Below are 19,475 nucleotides of genomic sequence, written 5' to 3' on the forward strand. Positions count from 1 at the left end.
GGGGGGGGGGGTGGGGTGTGAATACAGGAGAGACAGGCTCTAAGGTTATATTGGAGGAAGAACTGTAGAAATAATCCTAGTAGTTATCTAGTGCAAATGCATTTTGTGGAACCAATATCCTGAGGTCTTTTAATGAACATTAAACATTGTATTTAACATTAACATCATGATGCAATTTTCCACCTACATGATTTGATACCACATTCTGCTCTTTCTTACACCTGTACTCTCATGTATAAAGTAATGGCAACAGCTAGAGTAGTGCACGCTGATCCAGTTAACTCTTACTGGAGAGAGCAAGCACCACCTCCAGCAGCTCTGAGGACACCCAGATGATGGCAGCTTTGCCGTCGTACTTTCTGGGAGCTAAGGGCAGGGGTGGCCACAGGAGAGGATGGACCTGCACTGATCACCAGACAAGTGTCACCTGCCATCACTGAAGTAGGGATTCCAACACAGCCAGTCAAAAAAGGAAATGAAAATTTGTTACAGGGAAAATCTGGACCTGCTGAAACTTCTGTCTTGGCCAGTCAGTCAGAAATGTCTGATTCATTTCCACAGCAAGTTAATTTGCATCTGGCATTAATAATCTCTTTTGTACTAGCACTTCAATACTTAAATTTTAATAAAATCATGTGATGTTTGACCCAATAGATAGTTAATTTAAAATAAAATAGACGCTATTGACTTCAAACATTCCCAAAGAAACTCAAAATTGTTTAAGAAGTATAAAAGATCTGTAAAAGTTCACAGTATAACAAAGAAATCTCAACAAAATATCATTTCAAAGCCCACCTCCTCCAATTAGAGACCTAACATCATGTTAGAGTTCTTTGTTCAACATCATGTTTTTATACACAAATCTGTAACCAGTCTATGTTTAGTGGTTTGAAATACAGCATGCAGCAGACACGCTAAAAGGCAGGTATTAACTTTGCTAGGAGTCTGGACTCTGACCAGAATAGTACTTTGTGCTGAACTCAGCAATAACATTCCAGTTTACTGATTGAGACTCTGTACTTGCCATGTACATTCCCTGTACCACCATACGGTTTCAATTTTCTTGTCATTTCTACTACATGTTATAGTAAACCCCACATTAAGAAATGACTACAGCAGCAATGCTGCCAGTTTCAGTTAATCCCTGAGTATGATTATGTAATGCAAAAAAGAGAAATTAATAATCAAATCTATGCTTTTCAGCTTAATCAGAGGAAAAGGTTTCCTACAAGATCATATAACATTTATTCAAGTTTCAGCTTCTTATGGTACTGTCCCTGACACTTAGTGTTGCATAACAAAAAATATGCAGGAATGGAATGCAGAGGAAAATAAAGATGGGAAATCTCCCCGGAACCCATGAGAGTAAGAGGAGCAGAAAAGGGTTCAACTACTGCAAAAGAGGATCCAGTTGCCGTGTGAATTCAGGGACCATGCAGGACCATGCTGTGCAGAACAGCGGAGAGTGAGGAGGACTGCCTCCAGCCAGACTCAGAAAAAACACACCCAGAAGACAGACATCACGCAAAGAGACACCATCTTAAGAGCCCCACTTTTCAACTGCACAAGCAGATTTGGCTCTGTTGAACAGCCGAAACCAGAGGTTCTCAAACTCTTTGGAAAAGGAGCTTGATTTTGCAACTGGCTTTGCAAAGATGTAATATCTTTGGAGCAAACATACCTAGGTAGGCACAAGCCGTTTGGCACTATGTTTTTAAGGGCATCTCTAAGCAAGTACTACAGAAGAGATGAGAGGCCACTTTATTGTGGTTTCTCCTACAGATGTGCTAACCAGACTGGTCCTTCTTTTTGAGCTTGGGAATACTCCGACACGTTAAGGGAATGAGCCACAGCTTTTCTGTTTACTTTGGGAGTGCTGGCTCATTCCAACTGCTCTCTTTCTTTCCTTATTCTAAAAGGCAGGAGTCATGTTCCAATTCCCCTTGAATCAAGGATCATTTGGAGGGGTGTCTCCTACACAGACCAGATACACACACTCAGTTGGGCCAATTCCCTGTGTGACCCTGTACCTAAACTGACAGACAGCTGATGTTATTGCTCGTCATTTTATAAATGGCCAGAGCACCAAAAAAGATTCAAGTAATTACTCTCAATCTAGAACCCCTGTAGCAGTGATCTGTCATTCTAAGTGTGTTTTACACAACCCACTACAGGAATGATTTCACCCATCCATTGTAAAATTTTATTACCTAAAATTGCTTTTTATTGATATCATATGTGATTAAATGATATATGATAAACAACTCAGTGATGTAAGCCAACCACTGTGTATTTCACTCTATTTACTGTTTCACAATCATTTCCAAGAAGCAAAGTACAAGCCTTATGCCATGTGTTTTATAGGAAGTTGTGGAAAATTTAAAAATATTCTCCACTTCTTACTAATTATGGCACAGCTCCATCATTCATTTTTGGTGCATAGGCTCTCCACAATATCCATCAACACTGTATTTCAGTGATGTTTTATGCTAATTATGTAAGGATGGTCTTAGTTTGGATTTTTTTTGACAAATTACTTTTCAGTGCACAGACCAATTTTGTGAAACTGTCTAATCTACAGTATATTAGTTTTAGTATATTTTATTTTCTATCCACAGGTCTTGTATTTTAAAAGGTCAATATCCAAAGAATTCTAGATGATTGGGAAGGGGAGGGAGCAGATCCTCAGGTGAGAAAGAATTGCTGTTATGTCATTAAAGATACCAATTTGCATCTGTTTAAGAGGTTACCTGTTAATAGGTTGGTAATTCTACCTTTTTGGTTGCCAGAGTATAAGTCCCAGTAAAGCTGATGAGTTATATAGAAGATGGCCTAGGGCTCTGTGTTTTTAAAAGCGTATTTCGTTAATTGTACTACAACTGTTTGTTGGATTATTACTGTTGAATTTATTAATTTAATTTCCTTAATGCTCTTTTCTCAGATTTGCATGGTAAAACTGATTAGCTCCAAGCACCAGCACAAACTGTTGTGTTTTGATTTTAAATTACAAAGGGATAAAAATATCGCTATCACTCAAAAAAACCCCCCTTAGCTTGCTGCTATTACTTTTATCTTTTAAAGCAGCATTTGTTTCATTCATGCAAGTTTAGATGAGAATTAAAATAGAACTGGATAAAAATCTCATCTGCACAACTCAAACTCCAGAATCAAGGCTATGGAAATTTTAATATTGCTGTCTGTCATCCACCTATCCAACACAGAGATAAACGTGGACTCCCTTGGCAGATTAGATACTGTTCGCAGGTAGAAGTGTAAGCCCAGCATGATCCCACTCACTTTACTGAAGTTGTTCCAGATTAATAGTGGCATTACAGAGAACATGTTAGCCAGAAATATGTCATTGCGATTTTTATGGTCAGTTAGCTTTGATATCTACTTATGTATCATGAGTAGGATTGCAAAGACATCCTTCCCTCCCCACTTACAATTTACAGAAAACCAATCCAGGAGCTACATGAGGGAAAGTGAAAGAAAGAATAGGAGATCGGGGAGCAGGGACACTCATGCCAGGGCCAGTAATTCAGCTGCCTAGTGTGTCAACTGGCATGCAGCTGAAGAACAGAAGCCAAGATGGACACAATATGCCTAAACATAAATGCTTCTGCTCTTGCTCTGTTACGTAACAAATCACGGAGATTGCAAGGGATCTTATTTCTCCTCCCCAGCCCTATGAAATGAGGGACTGACTTTGTGTCAGGGCAATTAATCTTTCTTTTGCACCCCTTCCTCCTTCCCACCTCTGCCCCTGGATAGGCTCAAGTCCTTAAAGACCCAGGCACTTGTATTTTAAGTAACTTAGACTCAAGTGTGGAAATTACTCAGATTTTGTTGAGGAAAAGCTTTCATCATTTTCACTGAAAGGTTCTGGAAATAATGAACACCTTAGTGCTAAGGAATGACATCAAGTCTGGCCTGTAAAAAGCTTTTCTTGGAGACACCTGCAACATAATACCACAAAGACATCTGTGTAACTGTCAGTGATGGCAACGGCTGGATAGCACACAGACAAGGTGGCAGAACTTTGGCTCTAGCTTAAACATTACGGTGCAAAGAACCATTAACACAAATTGTGAGCACAGAGATTATTTCAAAACAACTGTTGCTTAGGGTTACCTTCTTTTGTTGTTCAGACTAGCGTGAGCCATCACAAATTTCTGGGTTTCAGTTGCTTCCTTCACTGGCACTATATTGTCTGCTGACAGGTTCCCTTCTTGTTGTTTGGGCTGTCCACACACTTTATCAACCTGTATGAAAGGAAGGGAAAAGAAAATCGAGTTTGAATGGAGAAACTGATTCACAATTGCCCAAAAGTCTGCTTGTTCCTTGCAGTCAGTGTTCACTGCAAGAGGAGGTGTCTAGGCGAGAGAAAGAAAGGATTCTTCTTTCCAGGACCTGGAAAATAGTCCACTGCATAAGAATGAGCAAATTAGGAGGCAAAGAGCACTGCTACCAGAAAGTTAACAGTCATGGATTTGTCACTGGATATCTGGACACAGGTGACTGACGGAAGTGTTGCCAACCAAACTTTTATTTAGAAAACTACCTGGAGTTTGAAGGTACACAGATTTTGGTGGAGCATTTGCCCTGTATACAGAGCAGAATCTATTCGGTGTTTGAAGGGGCTTGTAATCAGAAGACACCTGAGTCTTCCAGCCTTTAACTAGACAATGTTCCCTCAAAACAAGGAAATGAGCAAAAGAAGTTGGCATCAACAAATCACTGTCGATAAAGTCCTCTCTTGGACAAAACAGAATGGAAAGATAATTTCTAGCCCTGGGAACCAGCAGAGCCTTTTGGATCCTGGGTTTGGAACACTAACATCGCTCAGCTATTTGCCCTTATTGCCCTTCCTGAAATCTCTCATAGGGGATTTAATACAAGACCAGGACAAAGCAAGCTTGTGTTTATCCTCTGTGCACTGTGGATCTGACACTACTCCTGCATCCTGCCACAGTCATTTGCTGTAACAGCTTTAAGTGACAATAGTAAGACAAACCTCTTCCCTTTCCAATCCACAAATAAGTAATCTGTAATGTTTTCACCTACACTTAAATCCTTAGGCAAACACAAAAAGACGGCAAAGGAAATCCTACTGTGGACATGGTACCACCAGAGGCCTTAATCACACAGAATCCATCATCCCACACAGCACTGAATTTGGTATCCCTTCTTCAGCTTTCCATTATAACCAGGGCGAGATGGATTCTTGCTGGTCTGTGCATTTTACTGCATCTTTAAAACCCTTACTGAGTCACAACTGCCTATCTACTGAATTTTTCAGATCACAGACAACTTAAAATAACTTTTCTAGGTCCCTTGCACCACTATGTTGTATCCATCAGTGTGCATACAGGACAATTTTCTCTACTTTAGCCTGTTTCCTTCAGGAAAACTACTGCTATATAAAGCTAAGACATTTTCCTCTGAAAAAAACAGGCCAATTGAACTTGAAAAGTTGGAAGCCATATAGGCATGGCACTTAACATCAACTTTAGTTGTATGAGCTACTGCCTGGTCCAGTATAATATGCTGTGAAGAACCTAAAACTGGAGCAATTGAATGAGAGCATACTGGATTAAACCTGACACATCTCTAGCAGTCAGAGCAGGAGCCAGCTGCCTCCCTCAACACCACACACTGTGTATACTGTTCCGGTCTCACCAGGGACTAGCACAGTATTGTTTTAAAACACAAAGTAATAAAATAAAATAATCTATTTCAGTCCCTTCTAAACTTCTGAAAAGAAAAAAACACTCTATGCAAATGAAAACATAAAACAAAAATATCTTTTGAACTCTGGAGCTAGACAAAGGGTATAAACACAGCTGGATCACATTCCTGCACAGGATGCTCTCTCTCCTGTGCCCCAGGTTTCCCAGGTCTCCTACAGCACGCAGACCCAAATTCCCAGCATAGGTTTCTGCAAAATCCATCTTAGATTACATCATGTCACTAAAGTTCATGTCTTCAAATTACATACACCTCAAATCTAGTCACTATGGATTTAAGACAGGTTTAACCAGCTAACACCAGAGCTGTTTGGAAAAGCAATGTGGTTCTCATATACATAAGCAATGAAGAACTCCAAGTTTTTTGTTTTTCCTGTAAGAAGTTTCAAAGAGATTTAGAGTCATCATTTTTGTTGCAAATCAATAGTTTAAGGATCCAAATGAAAATACTCACTTGGTTTTGATTTGTATTTTTGATACACAGAAATAAAACTACCTTTTAAATTCCAGAAGTTTCAGTATTTTCTAAGCCAAACCTTAACTTTGGGGTTTTCTTTTTAACCAGTAATAACAGTTTCCTGCATATCAAACAAAACCACATTATTCTAAGGAAAAAAATATTTCTCAGTGGAAAATTTTAACCAGTTCTACTCCATTAAAAAGAAAGTAATTCATTAAATGAAAAGGCAAATCACATTCACACGGTTTTGTCATGCAGGCTTCTTAGTGCCTTTCTTGTCATTAATATGCTAAGAAACACTAGTAATGCTCCATAATTTAAACGACTGCACAGGCATTTTAATCTGAAGTCAGATTAACAAGATGGAAGATACAATAATGATATATTATTTGTAATATCAGTAGTTCTTAAATGTCTCAGCTGAGATCAGGACTGTGTTTTACTGCGAAGAAAAAAAGTAGTATGAGGCACTCCCTCTCAGACAGCGTCTGACACTTGAAGGAACAAAAAATTAGGGGAAACTGGTGCAGAAGCACAAAGTGACCTCTCCTCCAGTGTCGCAACAGGGGCCCATGGCAGACCACAGCTTGCTCTATCTGCAGTCAACGCCCTGGTCTCCTTGCGCAGCTCAGCCCAACAGCCCTCAGCCCCGACCCAGCTCCCCAGGCTGGTTCTCCCTGTGCCGCAGGGGCCTGGGCAGTTCCAGCAGGCCCAGGCTGGCAGCTCAACAGCCCTCTTCTCTTCCCACCCCTTCCAGCACGACGCTTCTTCAAAGTTAGCATGGATCACCAGATTTTCTTCATTCCCAGCCTCTTCAGGGCAGCAAGGATGGAGGATTTCACCCCCCCACGGTTCCCACGGCGTGTACAGGTGGTTTGAAAACTTATGCCCATGAATGGGGGTGTACCCTAGACCTTTGGATGCAAAGACCAAACTCCCTCCCAAGAGACTGTCTCCCATGGCTCTTGAGTTATCCCTGTTTGGCATATTTGTTTCAGATTTTGGATGAGTTAAACAGAAACCTAATTTTTTTTTTTATGTGGACTAATTTTGACATCTCACTAAAATGTGTATTTTTTCTGCAAAATAAAGAGAAAAGGCTGAATTTTACTAGCTATTTTTGGCAATCACAAAGTTGATGGCAAGAATGAGAACACTCATGTACAGAAAACCATCTCAAACTTCCAGCTAGGACATTTACGAAAAATGAGTTAATGTTGTGTAAATAAAAAAAGTGTTTAAAAAAGTGCTTTCTGGAACTGCAACCACTGGAATCTACTACTACAAATTACCTGTCTGTTAGCAACAGTAAGGAACATGGAGGGCTTCCCTCCCATCCTAATGGCAGCAGACAACTGCTCTGTCAGTTTAACTCAGAGCTCATAAATCAAGTCTCAGCACCCAAAGGAAAAATAGCACTACTAAAAAAGGGCGACTGGGATTTTAAATATTTTTTTAATTGTATGTGTGACATACTGCTTCCAAGTTATCTCAAAGTGTAGACTAAGTGATTTTTTATTTATTTATTTTTAAAGAGAAGCTAACATTCCTCTACTGACACTGAACATTAGAATTTGACACAATAACAAAAAATATCAAATACTGTGAAAGGCAAGAGAACCACAAAACATTAGCTGCAAAGAACTGGAGATAGCTGTGGTAAAATTCAACAGAAATTAGTAGACACAGAAAATTCATTGCTCTTTTCCTAAATTCAATTTGTACTACTCAGAATAATCAGGAATCAACAGAAAGAATGACTAAGCTCATTTACTACTTTGATTTTTAAACTTAAAAGTAAGTCTGTCAATCTTAAATTACAAACTGATAGAAAATCCTCCCTCATTATCTATAACACCACCAAGGTCATTCCTCTTGTCTCTTTGATGATATTTAATCAAGTCTGCTTTCTAACAGTGAACCCCTATAGCTGAAAACTAGTATTCCTCATACCTCATTATCTTCCAAATTATCAATAATGTTTCACAAGTCTATATGTTCCTCTATGGATTAAAGCTTTTTTTACTCATACACCAATGGTTCTTAAATATCTAACAACCACAGCTACATTTCTTCTCCTGTGAAATTTCCTTTGTAATGAAATACAGAGCCATATATGTATGGATTATTTGACCTTTTACTATTTGTTCTTTAAAAGAATGACTATTTACAATTATTGCAGAGGCTTAACAAAATAAATAGAAAAAAAAACTTCTCCAAAAATCATTTGAACTCTTGCAGCTTGAGCAACATTAAACATTGAGGTCATATTTAATATACCTAATATAATCAAACAAGGGAAAAATGTCATGCCCTTCTAGATACCAAGAGAATCTTATCTCTCTAAAGCAGGAGACCTTTTCGCTAGTTCAGAACAGTAATTTTCTTTGACTTTGTAGCAGGAAGTTTAGTATTTTAAAATACAAGATTTTTCTAGTTGATTGGGCTTTGCGTTATTATAAAAATGCTAACACGTTTTCCAGCAGATTTCCACCCCCCAGACCCACAACCCAATTCAGGTCTGCAAAAACCCAGCGCCTGGCTGAACCCCTCTGACAAGTTACAGCCCTCAGCCCAGATTCCCCGATGGCTGTGCAGGCATCAGCACAGCTGTACCCTACAACTCATGTGCCACAAATGCATTTCAAATCAGAATTGGAGTTTGCTGGTTTCAACTGCCAAATTTGAAGTGAGGAAAGCAAGAAACACTGAGTTACAGGGAAACTGGGTCTGAATTTTCAGACTTGCATGTTCACCATGAGATTGTTTCCTTTGGGTCAGACATACCCTTGTCACTTGATTACCGATGGCACAAGACAAAAACAGATACCTTGTTTGTTATTTTTTGTTGACCAAGCCACCAACCAAAGTTTGTTATGTAAATACAGAATCCTGTCCTTTGGACTGGCTGTCAGCTACTACTATAGTACTGTTGTAAAATGCTAATTTCCAAGCTTCAAAAGATGAGTGGCAGCACATTTGATAAAATGTAAGCCCATTATTGCTCATTGCCACTGTCTACAGCTTATTGAACAAAATCTTGCACTCAATGAAGCGGCAATAAAGAGAAAATAAGAAAGATCATTCTGAGAATAGAGCAAATAACCTTTGATTCTTGCTGCCTTTTAAACACACTCTCTCTTACGGACTATGTTACCTATTACAAATGCAGCATTTTGCTGGAAGCAAAAGTCATCAATACATAAACAAACTATGGGATTATTAGTTCATTTTCCTACAGGAATATGTTGTATTTCACTCAGGAGGGAAACATTCTCCTCTCTCTCATCTTGAATCTATTGGATAGTTTAATGTAAATTAATTTCCTACAAATCTTCTAAAAACTGGCAGTTGGAGAATTTGACCATTACTAGATACTAGAGATTCCTCCAAGGAAAGCAGCATTATGAATTTCTCAGGGGCAGAAAAACCTTCTGTTGGAGTTGACACCTGGACATCAAAGAATTCAGCCATGGAATTTAAATCCACAAGAAAGGAGGCTCTGTGTGTTCTCTGCTGCCTCTGGAAATACCTGGCCTTAATCAAGTGATTTGAACTACAGCAATATTTCTAGGTTCAGTTTTGGAATCAAGATACAAGTGTGCCAGAAATAAACTACAGTTCTGTAAAAGGAAGAGCTCATATTCTGAGGAAACAAGAAGAAACTATAGGCATATCCTGAAAAATGATGAACAAGTACAAAGAGATTGAGATAGAGATCATTCTGGTATTTTTATAAAAAATTTTGATAATTTTATAAAAATCACACAAAATCAACAGGAAAGTAGTCTTGTCTTAGCAAGAATGCAGAAGTAATGGAACACTATTTAACATAACTGGCATGGATTAATTGGTGCTGAAATTATCATCATTTCCCAAACTTAACCCCGTCTATTTCAATGATCTTACATGCTTTGGTGTGCTACTGTTGTGCACCCAAAGCCAGGGAAACCCTGCCCCCTGTACAAGTGCACAGGGATGAGGCACCTCAACAACCAAACTCTGAGACCATCTCTTGCTTCTCCCTAACTAAGAATGTCTGTCACAGGTGCTAATGCTGAAAGTACCTACTGTCTCCAAAAGGTTTAGAAACAGTAACTACAAAAAATTCAGATGTCAGCTTACAGACTTGTTTGACAAGAAGTTATAGTTTAAGACCCTCACACTTTTTCTCCGGCACTATATCCCCCATACAAAAAGGAAAAAAATGTGTAAGGGTTACTTAGTCTCAAAAAGTTGAAATCAGTCTATCCAGAAAGCTCTAATAAATTCCCTGGTTAAAAATGCAGGCTATAAACTTCAGGCAGCCATTTCAGGGCCAAGGAAGGATTAAAGAAAATCAGAGACCAGTCATACTTGAGCCATATAACACAGTTGCTAGAGAAGCATTTGCCCAGAACAGGAACAAAGCTGCCACACTAGTATAGAACAGGCAGATAGAAATCACAAAGCTGAAATGATTCCTAGGTCTTTTGACTGGAGAACATGTATCCTTACAAAAGTCTGCAAATTGTAATGTCTTCCTTAAGGAAACACCTGGTTATTGCCTCCTCTTTAACGAGCAATAGCAAGAAAGACAACCTCCCTGACTGCATGGTAGGTTCAGCCAGCTATGGAGTTGGACTAGGAGCATGTGTGCAGTCCCAAGCACCCCATTCCAAACTCAGAAATGCACTGCCGTTTTACATATAAAGAGGAATACATGGGGAGAAGTAGAATTAATTAGTCATAGGGATTTTCAATATGGCATAGGATGTCAACTCACACAAGCTTCAAGTCAAAAAGAGGAATGTTTCAAGCATATAGAATTTATAGAATAATTTACACAGCTGCAATCAACTTTCTCTTACATATTTCTGAGCATCCAGCCTGAGGTATTCCAAGGCCAAGCAGTACTCCTGGATGCCCTTATAAAAAGGGTAACTCAAAGACTCTGTTCATCTATGCCACAAACCAAGAAGGGCAAGTTTCCAGGCTACTAGGTGTATTGAGAAAGACAAGTGTTCAGCAAAAGCGGAGTAGCAGTAGTATTCTGCAAACAGCCCTGAAATTGGTTCTTGAAAAGAGAAAAGTGCCGCATTAGGAGGTTTTGTGCTTGTGTGAAGCAACATTGTTGTCCTTTGTAGGTTCTGTCTGCAGAAGAGACATCCTTTCAGGCATCAACACTGGTCACACACAATGGTCAAATTCTGCAGCAGCTACTCAAATGAATCAAATTCTACAAGGTCCTTTCCCAAATAAAAAATGCAAATGATGAGTAACAAGAATTTGGTGCCTTATTTTACAACACTGTTAAGAAAGAGTGGTTAGATTATCTGCACTGAGCCAAGCAACTGGGCACACCATGAAGCCTGCTTCTGAATGCATACATACAGATTTTATTCACAGGGATAGTAGTTGAGGATTTCTGGAAAAACATAAAATAAGGAAATACCTTAGACAATATCAGCTATTTCAAGAATTCCATACAGCTTACATCTAACAAATTTTCACCATAAATTACAATGACATTCTCTTCTGCTCTCACTGGCTTTTAAAATTGCATACACTAGTCAGGATATCAAACTATCCATGGTTTATCTCCACTTGTTAAAATCTTTTAAGCACACATAAGTCAATAACATTGTCTATTTTGTTAAGTTTTTTTAAAACAATTTTGTTCAAATTGTATATATATTTACCAAGCTGAAAAGAAAAGCAGTAATCATTTATAATGACAAACCAAAATATGCACAGCACCTGAGAGGTAATGACAGCTCCCCTCCTCCCCTCCAATACCTCCAAGATTCAGGACTAATCTTTTCTGGCCTTTGTTCATTGTAACATTTGTCCTTAGATATTGACAACCTAGAAAGGTTAAGCTCAATTTTATAATTAATTACAACAATCTACTATGGAAGGAAAATTCCATTGGGAATCAATCCAACTGAGTCACTTTAAAAGCTCTCAGAAAAATTAGGTAACTTTAAAGATAACATAAGAAGAAAATCAATTAAAATATTTTATTTGAATTTCCCTTTTATCGCTTTTCAAATTAATTACAGTATATCAAAATGGTATTGCGTGTTGTGTTTAGTGTTCATTCCCATGCTTAAGTGAAAGCCATTATCAAAATATTACTGGAATTTCTTTTATTGCTGCAAGCTTAAGATGTAAGAAAAATCCTTCATAGTTTGTTCTTCAAAGGTTCAGTAACCCAGTACAAAAAGTAGAGAAGAAAGATCACACATCTTACAAATGCACACACACACATATATATACACACACACCCCAAGGAAAACACACTCATATCCTTCTAGGGCTCCCCTGCCACACAAGCATTGTACAGACTACACACCAAAGCACCACAGTTATCCCTGCAGACAGAAGCCCCTAGCCCAGGGTGGTTCCCAGTGCAAAGGCAGTCCCCCCACCCAATGGTGATGTTCCTGAGCCTTCTGCTCTCAAAGCAGCCAAGCGTCGGCATCAGGGTTCAGCTCGGCTAATAAAGCTCATTTTGAGCTGACTCCGTTAGACAAACCTCCGTCACCAACGGCACTGAGGGCTGTTGCCCACCTCTAGCAGCAGAGGACAGACAAGCAGAAGGGACAGTACCCATGATTCGGGCAGGTCACCAGCTGGCACAGGCAATTCTGGAGAAGAACATCTTTTCTTAGACTCAGGTACCTCCCTAGATATCTTTAGTCAAAATCAAGCATATCACTGCTTTAAGCCAGAGCAGAAGACAGTCACATAAGGAGCTATAAATAAGCCATTTTTTTCTCAAGTTAACTTTAGCAATGTTGATCCATACCTTACTTCTTGATGATACCCAAGAGCTCTCCGAGACAAGATCAGGGCCCTTTTCACTAAACACAGCTAGTCTGATCACCCTGCCAACATTGTCAGTCCCATTGGTTTTAGTGAGTTTCAGCTGCCTGGCAGCAGAATTCACAAGGTGGCCCAGTGACATAATGAATCAACATGAAGGGGAGGCTACTGAAAGAGGGAATGTTTTTCCCTAAACAGCATCTCCTTTTGGTATTGCCAAAGACAACTGGATAGAACAGACCATTAGTCTGACCCAGCTAGAGCCTTATGTTCCTCAATACACAGTTATTGCAGTGATAATTACAACAGAATTGCAGGAATGGTTTTCAATAACTGGTCAAGTTGACTGCAAACACTCATTCTTCATATATAAACAAACGAAAATGTGTAATGAATTACTAGGAACATGAGCCAGATCTAATCCATGGATAACTTAGTCACATAATCCTCAGAGCATGCAGTTCAGCTTCATTTTCAAGTTCAACACACTTTCATAGGTGAGCATCACCACTCAGGTATTTAGGCACAAGCCCAGACAACCAAAACAATCATCCTAGCAGGCCTTTTGGTATATTTGTTCTGAACACAGTTTTCAACTGAAATGTTGTCTCTAGTCTTAATATAATGCAAACAGAGTTGCTTCGCAGTAGTTTTCATGTGGCTGGCATTATGCAGACTATCCAAAAGAAGGCAATGGACAGCAACACAGAACAAGATTCATTTTTGCTTACTCCATTATTTACACTGATTTGGTGTATGTAAAAGATTACATTAATTAGATATCCAATTATGCAAATAAACCACATAACTGTTTGTACTTCAGGCTCTCAGACAACTTGAAATGCTTCTCAAAACCATTGTGTACTCTGTGTGGGTCCCTCTTCCTCTGCAGGGTGCTTGAAAGCATGGTTGTACAAGCCGGGGACAAGCCCCAAGGTGGTGAAGGGACAGGCAGAATGTCCACACAGAAGAGAAGGGACCTCAGGCTTACAGGCTTGACAGGTCCTGGTCAAAATCCCCCCTTTCTCTGCAGGCAGATATATCCCAAGAACGAAGTTTCAGGAAAATATATGGAGGAAACATTCCCTAAGTAAAAGAGTTTACTCCAAATCTTTGAGAAAAACTACATACGTTACTTAAAACTGACATCTCAGTACATTCAGGGGGATATTAACAGGGAAGACAGCATCCCATTAGGGCTGGCTAATGCCGCAAATGTGATCCAGATTTTAAGATACAAGAAGAGTCATGTATATTGTACATATTTAAGAGCACCAATATACCTATCCTGAAAACATTGGCCAAAAATGGTAATCAAGAGTAGGCGAACACCAACTTTCAGCAAAATTTTTAAATCCTTCCAAGACTTTTTTTCTGTTCATCATTACTACAAGCATTTAGTTGGACAGGTAAAATGCCTGAACTTTCTATTCCAAAAGAGATTATGAAAGGGACCTAACAAAAATATGTAGGAAGTCAGAAGGCCATTATACTTTCACACTGCCATATTAGCTGAAATAATGCTGTAAGTTTATGCAATCACTAAATAAACATGTCAATAACAATGTCAAGACCTCCAAAGAAGGTCAGAATGACCTTCCATATCATATGTAACAGGAATACAATAATTACAAAAGGCTGGTAAACACATTCAATTCTTCTTTCATGAGATACGGAGTTTCAGTTATGATTTGCTGACAGTTGCCATCAAAATCAATGTTTTCCTGTGCCTTTTTTTCTGAACACAAATAAGTAATTTTAGATGACACTGAAGACTCAAGTAATTATTCAAGACCTGTAGTAATAGTATGTAGTACAATTACCAGGGGCACAAGCAGTCACCCTTGTTTAAAATATTTAGAAGATATTTTTCATGTTGAGGCAAGTACATTACATTTATAAGCAAGTACTAAGACTTCTCTCCTGCCTCCCAAGGAAATCACCTCTAACACAGTAGTGGTGTGTTGCTTATAGCAGGTAGCAAAATAGCTGGTTTTTCCCTTTACCTTAGGACCTCAGGCAGAAGTTCTTAGGAGTTTTACTGTCAAAGAGGACTGGGACCCTGCACAGAGAGCAAAACCCTGCCTTCTCCTGAGGGCCTGCATCATCACATCTATTTGGACAGGCCTCACTGGCATCAACAGGCTTTTGGTTTCTAAACCTGCGTGGCAGGCAGATTCCGACCTTATATACTTGGAGAAAGGAAGGGTGCTTTCAGGATTTACTACAGTGATGGATTAGTGTGAGTCTACTTAGGGCTATTAAACCATTAATGTCATTTTACTGGTTGAGTATTTCTGCAGTTGAAACTAGACGAAGATACTAAATCTGCAAGTTTAAGTCCAAATTGCAAATCAGACCTTTAAGACTATACCTTTGAATTTCATCAAGACAGAGATCCTTCTAGCAAGGCATTACGCACAATTCATTTACTACTACGTGCACTCTGTTTTCAACTAAAGAGTCAAAGGCCAATTGATAAATAAAGGAAACAGTCTCAAGAAAGCACCATCTTAAACTGCCTGCTCTCTGCAGAATTCATTTTGACTATACTTAGAGTGCTGGAATGGTACCATTATGGCAGCTTGGTGTTAGGGAAGAGGAACAATATGAAAACAGAGCTGAAAACAAGGAATATAGATGCTCGTTTTCAGATCCAAGACCATGACTCTTCATTTATGGTTGTCAGGCCTTTTTCATTCCAGACTGTTTCTGATTCCTGCTTTGTTAAAGCAAAGCCAACAGAAGAATCCACTTTAAACTGTTATATCTAGCCAAGAATTCTTGCCATTATTTCTTAGTCTAGAAACCACTTCCTCAGTGATGGCACATTGAAACTTCTGAGATCCATTCATGTGCTTGTCTGATCCATTTCTGATGAAGCTCTGCAACAAGAGCAAACAAAAAATAGCCTTTCTTTTCGTTTGAAATTTCTTGGACTTTGTATAAAATCTCAGAGAAATAATCCTAGAAAATATGAAGGAAATCAGACAGGTTGTTTTTGAGCTAGAGGGTAGTGAAAACTTAACATTTTAACTTTTAAAAACACATTCCAAATAATCCAAAATAAGTGTCCTTTTACAGTGCTACATCTTACTCAAATATTGACAAACTTGAGCAGGGACTTCAGGCATAGCCAACAGCAAGTTACACAGTCACTTTAATAACTGTGACTGCATCCATTTAACAAAAACTATTCACCTTTTGCCGGTAACTGACTGGATATGAGTTACCAGCTCTGACAACATGCTGAATTAGTGTTAGCAATGCTGCCAAGAATCAATCATGCTTCATCAACCATGCAGTAAAGCAGCACATTATGTATCATATTACATAAAAAGCAGCACAGTGAACATGTGTGGAGATTTAAAGCCCACTGAGTGTATGCAGAAAGCTGACAAAATAGTGATTCTCAGCACAGAAGCTGAATTTGCATGGGAAAAATGCGGCAAAAGGGGACAGGATTGGGTATCAAAATTTTAATTGAGCCAGCAACATGACCTAGAGCTGCAGGCTAATGGTAACCTGGACTATATTAGGACAAGCGGTGATCTTGCCTTCTATTCAGCACTGGGAAGGCCACACCTAGAATACTGTGCCCAGTTCTGGGCACTACATGACCTCGCTTCAGCAGGGGGGGTTGGACTAGATGACACCCCAAGGTCTCTCCCAACCTCAACTAATCTATGATTCTGAAAATTCACTTTTTTAATTTCCTTTGTGACTTCTGGTAAACATCACCTAAGGGTAAACAACACCCTTCTCCTACCCAGAAGATACTTAAGAGCAGGCAATTTAAGATGTGGATGTCCCTGCTGGACTTGCGGATCCTTAATTGCAGCACAAGATACCTCAGAAAGGGACCCAAACCAAGCAAGCACCCAAAGCAGGAGAAAACAACAGGTACTTAAGTGTCTACAAACATCTATACTTTCTTCAATGTTCAAGTACTTACACTAAAGACTCTCTCATATCTGTTGAAGTCAACAATACAAAAGATTAAGATTCAGCCCTTTTGTTTGCCATGTCTAAAAGGCACACAGGGCTTCCCTTCCCTATAGGACACTGAGGGCTTAAGCCACTGTTGTAATGCCAAAATACCAGATAAAAACTGTAAGGAAGAGAAGTACCAAGACCGATGGGAATTCAGTGTAGTCAAACTGCTATCATTCAACACACATTCTAAGCACTCCAAAAGAAAAGAAAAGGAAATTTCAATTTCAGGAGGGAAAATAACTCAGTTAAACTCTGATAGCTCATGAATAACAATTGAAAAAAAAAAAAAAACACAACAAAATGAAACAAAACACACTATCAAAATGCACAGTAGAAGTTCCCTACTGAAACTTGCCTACCTACTTGCAAACCAATGGTATAGCATAGCATTCATAGGACAATTATGTGGTTGGTGAGACTACTGCGCTTCTGCAACGTATCCTGCTCACTTCCAGCTACAGTCTTGAGTGGCATTTATCATCTTTGAGTGGCAACTTTCCCATTTTACAGCCCTTGCCTCACAGTAGGCAGTAACTTTTTATTTTTATCCCCATTTTTCAGATAAGGAGGCTATGGCAGATAGATTAACAAATCTGAGAAAAACACGCAGGAGAGGCTTGGAACCGACCAACTCCTGACAACCAATTTAGTTCTCTGACAATTAAATCACATTGAGTCCAAAAGCTCTGGCAAAGTGCCTGCATGATTAGATACTTGCCTACCTAAAACTTGCAGATTTGCAGAATAGTGCTACAAATCTCACAAGAGCATGGCCTCACAAACATCCTAGTGGGTCCAAGGCTGCCTCTGCAGACAACCGAGGCATGATGCACTCAGTTAATGTCCAAGACCACCCAGCAGCCCAGCATAGCAACAGGAGTTGGCAATCATCAATGCAACCCAACTTATTGTTTAAGGCTGTAATTAAACTGCCCTGAATACACAAACTTGTTTCATTAAATAATTGTTTTACTTGCCTAAAATAGGAACTGGAAGCAGCTCCTTTGAGCTATATGGTCTGTGCTCATCTGTTTTTCAAAACATGTACCCCAGTTTTTCATTAATAACGTGCATTTCTTTACTTCCTTCAGTGCACTAGAGAAGAGTTTAATTTCCCTTCTTCTCCAGCATAAGAAAGCACTACTGGCTCAAGCTGAAGCCAAATTAAGCCACTGGTCCTTTCAATGTAAGTGCCAAGAGACACTGCCCTCAAAAAGCAGGCCCACAACAATGTAAAACAAAGGAAGAGGCAAAAGTAATTTACTGTTTAGGTTGCTTAGCTTAAATCTCAAACTCTATTCCCTGCCCTGCAGCCTGAGCTGGTGAATCGGCACTGTCAGTCAGATGACACCAGGCTCACATGTGTGGTAAGGGCAGACCTGTCAGGTCGCATGCTCCAAGCATGGGACCCGCTTGGTTGCCCTGTCCTCATACTCCCACAGCACAGCACCTGCATCTCCCACTTACCCAGCACACTGCTCCCACCTATAGTAGCAGCCCGATGTGCAGGCAAACAGGTGCCACAGGTATTGTGCTGCAAAGAGACCTGCCCTTCCTACCAGGATGCTGTGCTCAAGAGACACTCTTTGAGCAGCGGGCCTGTTCCACCACCTCTCCTCTTGCCACACGGTTCCATCTGTGTTCATGCCCCAATGGCCCACATCCCGCTCACACAACCTTCCACAGCAGCACTCGGCTTGCACCAGTTTCAATTTCATAAGTAACTTTCTGTGAACTGACAGTTTTTGGAAGCCCTAACTTGCCGCCTTTTTCTTCGCAACATCTTCACTGGCATATCCAACTAAATTGTCATTTGTAGAGGCTTAATGCAAAACTGGAGAGAGCACAGTTATTTCATTCTCGTGTCTTGGTGCCCACAGCTCAGCTTTCTTCCTTTGACCTCCTTATTTAAGTATGATCCCTACAATACTGACCTAAAAAGCATCCAGCAATGTTTTGATCTTGCAAATTCTGTGGTACGTTCTCCCAAATTTAGCAAATAAATCAGCTAAAAGTTCAATTGTCAGCACCTACTGAGACAGAACCTAAGGTCTCATTTAGGAGCAAGTTCTTGAAGCAAGAGCTTGGCAGACCAGTGAGGATAATAGTCATCATCTGGTTGCAGAAAAACCAAAGCTAGGGAATATATATCTACCTGACATCTTTTCATTACCACACAAAGAATCTACCCTAGTTACAATTTCATCTTCAATTTCAGATTCTCATAAGGCAACATGACTAGATACAGGCAAGTAGCTTGCTTATAAAATCTTGTCATCTCTCAGCAACACATAATAGTGAGTAAAATATTAATCACAAAAAATTTATTTCCCATTTCTTAAATTCCAACATTTATTTCCTTATTGCTTTCTGCACAGTTTCTTTCTACTCCAAAATGTGCGTGGAATTTCACACTTAACACCAGTAGTTTCACTGATGTCCACTCACCAGTTTACTTG

General features: G+C 39.5%; 1 protein-coding gene across 1 annotated transcript in view; it reads right to left on the bottom strand.

Annotated features, from left to right (window-relative positions):
• Window positions 1–19,475, bottom strand: part of LOC104166848 (glypican-5-like) — a 118,428-nt gene that overhangs the window by 5,941 nt on the left and 93,012 nt on the right. The window contains exon 3 of the mRNA XM_009706939.1: window positions 4,135–4,265. Within this exon, the coding sequence (XP_009705241.1) occupies window positions 4,135–4,265 (131 nt within the window). The remainder of the gene's footprint in view (window positions 1–4,134; window positions 4,266–19,475) is intronic.

This window comes from Cariama cristata, unplaced genomic scaffold (genome assembly GCF_000690535.1).
Source record: "Cariama cristata isolate BGI_N322 unplaced genomic scaffold, ASM69053v1 scaffold2799, whole genome shotgun sequence".
In the NCBI taxonomy this organism is placed as follows: domain Eukaryota; kingdom Metazoa; phylum Chordata; class Aves; order Cariamiformes; family Cariamidae; genus Cariama; species Cariama cristata.